A 7,608-nucleotide genomic window follows, 5' to 3' on the forward strand; every position below is an offset into this window, starting at 1 on the left:
AAATGTAATTACTGGGTTCTTGAGGCCAGATGCTCTGGCCTCCTGGTATACTCCCTCCCCCCCAGAGAGAGGTTCCAGCAAGGGGCCAATTTGCAATGGTCCTTATAAGCGGGACCAGGCACTGTCGGCACCGAGGGGATGTAAGGAGCTAAGTAATGTTTCCATCTGTGGCCATTGGCCCCTCTGCCACTGCCAGAGGGAAAGTCCTTCACGGGACCTGGGAGGTGGGCTCGGGCTGGAGCAAAACATTTGTCCTTGGGGCTGTCCCCCAGGATGGGGGTCCCCATGTCTGGACTTCTTCCTGCCTCAGAAACATGGAAATCACTCTTCAGCTGGTGATTTCAGGTAATATTTTGGTTAAAATCTTTATTATTGCTGGTGTTCTCTGAAATATTTGAAGTGGCCTGGTCACTTAAAACCCATGCTCCTGAATATCTGGAATCCTTCAAAATCAGATCTGCACTCCATTCTACAGTCCAGATTGTCCTTGGTGGTTTTCAGAAGCCACAGGTGTTACTAGAGTTCTTTGTTGTACTTTGATTGATAGGAGATGTCAGTTTCAATAAGCAGATACTTTTTGCTTTCTCTTGAAAGCTCCAGGTGTCCTGAAACCTTTTTGAAATACTCTATTGATAGGACATTTAAATATCACTCGGCGGATCCCCTCTCTAGTTTGAATGAGCCCCAGTTGCTCTGGAAGCTCTTAGAATTGGTTTGATTGACCGCTCCAGAGCAGATTAAAGAGGTGGTAAGCAGAGGTACATTTAGAACATAGAACATAGAACATAGAACATTACAGCGCAGAACAGGCCCTTCGGCCCACGATGTTGCACCGACCAGTTAAAAAAAAACTGTGACCCTCCAACCTAAACCAATTTCTTTTCGTCCATGAAACTGACAGTCCATGAGCTACTAAAAGCTTTTCTGATTGACAGCTCCAGGGCAGATCAAACAGTTCATTGTTGATACAATTAGTTCATGCTCCATTAAGCTTGAAGTGCATCCTCTTAGTTTTTTAGAAACAGGCTTTCTGTTTGATCTGAAGTGCCCACTCATGTGAGCAGCTGCTGGTTCTAACTGCAGTTTTTAAAACAGGCTTTCGCTTCGTTCTGAAGACCTTCCTAGAAAGACCAGGTCCACAGTCTCGCTGTTTCTTTTCATAGTGTGCTCTTTTCAACCTCTTATGCCGGGACAGCATGCTGGTACTGAAGGTTGTTTGCAGCCATAGAAGAAGCTGGCACAACTCAGCGATATCCTCCAAGGGGTCCTCAATGAGTATCTCCCAGCAGCCATTGTTTATTTCTCTGTACAGACATTATGACCATCATGGGCATTCGGAGGCTTTCGAAGTCCTCAGGTGGTCAGGTACATGGCTTGACAGTGCCCTTGCTCTACCCCTTGCCACCCTGGCACTGACAGTGTGTCACTGCCCAGGGTGCCAGGGACAATGCCAAGTTGTTACTGTCAAGGGGGAGTTGTAGGGGATGGGGCCTTTGCTGCCCCCATATTGGAGTGTCTCTCTTGTGGAGGGGGCCGGGGGTGAGGCCCCTGACTGGCGGGGGTGGGGAGGTAGGGGTGAGGGCTTTGAATGGTTGGGGAGGGTAAGAGTGAGGCCTCTGACTGGGGGAAGGGGGAGTGTGGTTGGGTTACCCTCCTGTCTGCATAGCCTGTGTAGGGGCGAAGGAGGGGTCGCGGTGACCTGAACATTTAGTGGTGGGTGGGGAGATTGCCCTCTGTGGTAAAGGGTTGGTTTGCAGAGGGCTGCAATATTCATGCGGAGGGGGACCCGTCACTGTACTCTGAGGTTGAGGCACCCTTTAAAAAGGGCACCCTGATCTCTGTGAAGCTGGGCTTGCTGGCGTGTTTCACGTTGGGGATATGTTTACAAACAAAGAGTGGTTGACTCCCACCTGGTTAGTGCTGTCCGTGTCAGTGGAAAATGCAACATTTTTCCCATTGGCGGCAGCACTTTGATTGTTTTTTGGGAGAATTGTGGCCTTCATTAAGACCAACCAAACAGTATCCCACATCTTACAACACTGAGGACATGAAAGGTGCTAAATTAATCCTTTCTCTCTCCCTTCCTTCTCCCTCAAAACCGGCCTCTGACCACAGTATCATTCATCTCCACTAAATCAGTGATTCTGGATGTCAGTTAATGCTTGTGTGGACTGAGTGACAAAAGAACAAGTTAACAGATGGATCTATGAAAAGTCTGTTACAATCCATGGATCTAGATATTGCTTCAGGGCAAGCACTTTAAAGAGTAAAATTGCCATATAATTACATGTGCGTGGGAATAGTACAGCATTTAGATTATAATACCTACAGGCAAAAAAAGGATGTACCAGGAAAGTGGGTCATGTATATTCTAAGAAAGATGCCATACCACTGTTTCCATGGCGATTCAACATTATAAAGCTTAACTTTAGTAAAAATAGATAGTGTAAGCTGTTCAGACACTTGGTTATCATAGTTATCATGGTGCTACAATGTGTTCTGGAGAACAAGCTAAAACACAAACAATTTTATAAAAATTATTGAGCAGAACCTAGGCAGAAAATCTCCAAGGTTTTTGGAGTTTATTTCCATTTGAGCATGGAATTACTTAGAATGCATCATTTGACAATAACAGGGGCCTGAGAAATGGTTTACCCCTTATTCTCAAAATATTTTATGAATAATGAATCTGTTAAACCTTTCCTCCATTGTGGTTAGTTACTAAAACAATCCACTCCTTGGCTGTCTCTTTGTTCTTGATATACCATTGAGGCATCAGCAAATCACCTACAGCTCCGATGTTGTGATTCTGTTCTCCAAACATCTATTTCTTCCTTATTGTAAAAGTTTTTTTCTGACAGTTAAGTTTGAGGCAGGAAAAAGCTTTAAAGAATCTGCACATCATACTGATGTACATTCCAAGCTATACAATAATATTGTTTTGTGACAAAATACAATTTTTATGATGTATTTTGAAAACCACAAATTAAAAATGTGATTGCCATCGTCTGGTGAGTGAGTAATGGTATGCCTTCAGGAACATTTATTTTTTGACCTTATTTCACTGACTATTCTATTAGACTGAAACAGGCCCCAACAGGTAAATCGAGCAATCCCATCCTTCAATAGATAATCTTCCATTGCATAAAAAGCCTCAGACTGGTTATATGCCCATTGCACCACAATGTAAATTTTGGGGCGAACCTGCTTCCACTTGGCTGGCTTGACCCGCTTTAATTTTCAACTAATGGCCTTTTAAATTAGTATGAGGCATGTAATAACTCCATGGAGGTGAAAGTCCCGTCACCAAGTTTTATTTACACCATACATCTGTACACAGCCAGCTCTCCAGTTGCTCCCTGCTGAAATGCAGGCTGGGAGTCTGACACACCTGCTTTAAATAGGGAGCATGAGGCTCCCTGATTTAACCATCAATTAGGACTCAGTCAGTTCATACTCTAGCAAGCCAATCTCATTAACCTGGCTGAAGTCATCACACTCCTCCCCTCTCTCCTCTTCTCCCCCCCTCTCCTTCCCCCCCTCCCCCTCCTTTCCCCCCCTCCTTTCCTCCTTCCCCCCCCCCTCCTTCCCCCCCCCCTCCTTCCCTCCTTCCCCCCCCCCCTCCTTCCCTCCTTCCCCCCCGCCGGCCAAAGTCCGAGGAAACCCCTCGGTTTGCTTCCCTCAGGGGTCTTTTCCTCCGCTTGAGCGCCTGGTCAGGATCCTCCAACTCGGCCTCTGATGTCGGCGATGTGTAACAGTTTGGCGCCCGTCTCTTCCACCACGAACGCCAGAGGTCTGGTTCCTCATCCACTTCAGGTGGTAGGGGAAATCGCTGCAGCTTTGTCCCGTGTCCATTTCGGACACTGAGGTCCCCATCAAGGGTGCAGGAGAGGCGGTACTGGCTTGTCGAGGGGAACTCTGCTCGTCCCTAGGGCTGCAGGGTAGACTCGGCTCCAGAACAGGTGGAGAACTTGAGGCCTGGACCTGGTCCAGGTGTTTCCTTACCACTGCCTCGCCTACACGTACTCGGTAGGATACCAGTCTGGTCCTGGACTCAACTGTTCCGTTTACCCATTTGCATAATTTCTGACCCAAACTCTCTCCCCCGCTTCAAAGTGCCTCGCTTGGCGAGTGTTGTCATGGCCCCTGCATTGGGCTTCCTGGCGTCTTTCCATCTTTCCTCCCAGGTTTGGCAACAACAGGCTCAGTCTGGTGCGGGGCCGTCTGCCCATCAGTAACTCTGCTGGTGCAGTTCCCGTGGTGACGTGTGGAGTGGTCCGATAATCAAATAACCACCTTGAGAGTTTTGTCTCTAATGAGGCCGCTGGCTGTTTTTACAACCCGACCTTTAACGTCTGGACTGCTCCTTCCACTAGCCCATTTGATGCTGGGTGATAAGGTGCCATCTTGATGTGCCGGATCCCATTTGATTTCATAAATTTTGTGAACTCTAGGCTGGTGAACGCTGAACCATTATCAGAAACTAATACCTCTGGGATCCCGTGTGTTGCGAACGAGGTGTGCAGTTTCTCAACGGTTGCCGTCGTGTTTGCTGAGTTTAGTTTATAGACGTCTAACCACTTGGAATGGGCATCTATTATCACCAGAAACATGGAGCCCATAAACGGGCCTGCAAAATCGACATGGAGTCGTGACTATGATCTGCCTGGCCATTCCCACGGGTGCAGCGGGGCTGCTGGTGGTGCCTTCTGCCCCTGTTGGCACTTCAGGCACAGTCCTACCAGATTCGCTATGTCTGCGTCCAGACCAGGCCACCAGACGTAGCTCCTGGCCAGCATCTTCATTTTTGATACTCCAGGGTGCCCATGGTGTAGTTCAGCCAGTATGTCCCGACGGCCCTGCCTTGGGACGATGATCCGTGCTCCCCACAGCAGTATCCCGTCTTCCACCATGATCTGCTCCAGTATGGGTGGAATGGTGGATGGACTGGTCTTTCTAGCTGCTCTGTTAGCACCAGGTGCTTTACCTTCACCAATACAGGGTCTTTCTGCGTATATTGTGTGCATCCACCGGGAGGGTATCCATAAAGTTTAACGTTATCACGGTCTCCTCCATTCTGGGTACCAATGGTGGGGTGTCCAGTAACGGTAGCCGGCTTAAGGCATCGGCATTTGCCACTCTAGTCTCTGGTCGGTGCTCCAATCGATACTGATATGCCGCCAGCAATAATGCCCAATGCTGGATCTGGGCTGACGCTATCGGCGGCACTGCTTTGTCTTCCTTCCATAGGCCCAGCAAAGGTTTACGATCTGTTACGATCGTAAATTTTCACCCATATAAATACTGGTGAAATTTTTTGACTGCGAAGATTACCGCCAGTCCTTCCTCTTCAATCTGGGCATATCTTCACTCTGCCATTGCCAGGGTCCTGGAGGCATACGCTATTGGCCGCTCTTGTCCGTTCTGCCACCCGTGTGCCAGGACTGCGCCCACTCCATATGGGGATGCGTCACAGGTGAATACCAATTCCTTCTTGGGGTCATAATGTACCAATACATTTTTGGATGAGAGTTGCTGTTTAATTATCTTGAAGGCTCATTCCCAAGTTTGTCCCTTTTTTTAGCAACTGATGGAGGGGATCCAGAATGGAGGCCCTATTCTGTATGAATATCCCGTAGTATGTTACCAGTCCTAAAAACGACCGTAGCTCCTGGATGGTTATGGTCTTTTATTGCTCACACCCGATCCTCCGGAGAATGTTGTCCCGACATATCCACCTTGTACCTGAGGTAGGTTACTTGTGGTGCTAAAAAGACGCATTTCTCCCTTTTCAGACGCACTCCCGCTGCTGCAAATCTCCTGAGAACTTCCTCCAGGTTCTGCAGATGTTCCGCCCTTGTTTTACTCGTAATGAGATAAATGGACCTGTAGGATGCTCTCCATGGTCCTTTGGAATGTGCACAAGCTGATGAAACACCGAAGGGCAATCTTTTATACTGGAAGAGGCCTTTCAGCGTATTTATTGTGGCGAATGTTTGCGAATCCTCGTCCAGCCATAGTTGCAGGTATGCGTGGCTCATGTCCAGTTTTGTGAATAGGAGTCCTCCTGCCAACTTTGTGTACAGGTCCTCAATCCTAAGAATTGGGTATTTGTCTAGCTGAGAGTAATGATTTATCATCTGTTTGAAATCACTGCAAAGACGCACCGAGCCATCTGGCTTTAAGATAGGAACCACGGGTGCTGCCCATTCAGTGAACTGGACCGGTTTTAGTATTCCTTTGAACATAGAACATAGAAAAAATACAGCACAAACAGGCCCTTCGGCCCACAAGTTGCGCCGGTCATATCCCTACCTACCTAGGCTTATATATAGGCTTACCTATAGCCCTCAATCCTATTAAGTCCCATGTACTCATCCAGAAGTCTCTTAAAAGACCCTATCGAGTTTGCCTCCACCACCACTGACGGCAGCCGATTCCACTCACGCACCATCCTCCGAGTGAAAAACTTACCCCTGACATCTCCTCTGTACCTACTCCCCAGCACCTTAAACCTGTGTCCTCTCGTAGCAGCCATTTCAGCCCTGGGAAAAAGCCTCCGAGAATCCACCCGATCTATACCTCTCAACATCTTGTACACCTCTATCAGGTCACCTCTCATCCTTCGTCTCTCCAAGGAGAAAAGACCGAGCTCCCTCAACTTATCCTCATAAGGCATGCCAACCAATCCAGGCAACATCCTTGTAAATCTTCTCTGCACCCTTTCAATCATTTCCACATCCCTCCTGTAATGAGGTGACCAGAACTGAGCACAGTACTCCAAGTGGGGTCTGACGAGGGTCTTATAAAGCTGCAGTCTTTTGTGCTGCAATCTTTTGATTTCTGCATCGACCTTTTCCCTTAACGCAAATGGTACCGGTCGGGCTTTGCAAAACTTTGGGACAGCCTCCGGGTCGACATGCAATTTTGCCTTGGCTCCTTTGATTGTCCTTCGGCGTTCCTGAAAAACCTTCAGATATTTGCTCAGGACCTCCCTTAGGTGACCATTTTCCAGCTGGAAGATATTTGTCCAATCTAGCTGGATCTCTTTTCGCCAATTTCGCCCTAATAGGCTCGGTCCCGAACCTTCCACTACCATTAATGGGAGCCTAACTAATTGTTTCCCATAAGCAACTGGCACATGGGTTGTACCCATCATTTTCAGTGGTTCCCCCGTATAGGTCCTCAGCCTTGCCGAAATTTTTGTCAGGGCTAAGGGTTGGGGTCCAGTGCGTATCTTGTTAAACACTGTCTCCCCTATGACCGATACGGCTGCGCCTGGGTCGACCTCCATTGAAATTGGATATCCATTCAGTCTCATTGACAATTTGATGGCTTCTGATTTTGTCATCGCTACGCACAATAGCTGTTCCTCGTCAGAGGTTGGGGGAACTTCCCGGTTGTGCATTCTCCTGTCCCTCGGCCTACGTGTTCTTTTCGGCCATGTTGGTTTAGGAGACTTGCTTTTCTTCTGTGCATCCTAACACTGGCAACCATAGCAATGTCATGTCAGGCGGGGCTGTGCGGGAACTGCTATCACTCTGGGCTTAACCTGACCTTGTCTAGGTGAGGTTCTATAGGTGGACTTGGGCTCCCTCATATCCAAAT

The 7,608-nt window shown here is 48.0% G+C and overlaps 1 protein-coding gene across 1 annotated transcript in view; it reads right to left on the reverse strand.

The window, feature by feature from the left end:
• Positions 1-7,351, reverse strand: part of LOC144499222 (serine/threonine-protein kinase WNK1-like) — an 81,937-nt gene extending 74,586 nt beyond the window's left edge. Inside the window, exons 1-2 of the mRNA XM_078221341.1 lie at positions 6,797-7,351; positions 5,703-6,119 (exon numbers count right to left, since the gene is read on the reverse strand). Of these exons, the coding sequence (XP_078077467.1) occupies positions 5,703-6,119; positions 6,797-7,351 (972 nt within the window). The remainder of the gene's footprint in view (positions 1-5,702; positions 6,120-6,796) is intronic.
• Between the last annotated feature and the right edge of the window lie 257 nt (positions 7,352-7,608).

The sequence above is a fragment of the Mustelus asterias genome, chromosome 9 (assembly GCF_964213995.1).
Source record: "Mustelus asterias chromosome 9, sMusAst1.hap1.1, whole genome shotgun sequence".
In the NCBI taxonomy this organism is placed as follows: domain Eukaryota; kingdom Metazoa; phylum Chordata; class Chondrichthyes; order Carcharhiniformes; family Triakidae; genus Mustelus; species Mustelus asterias.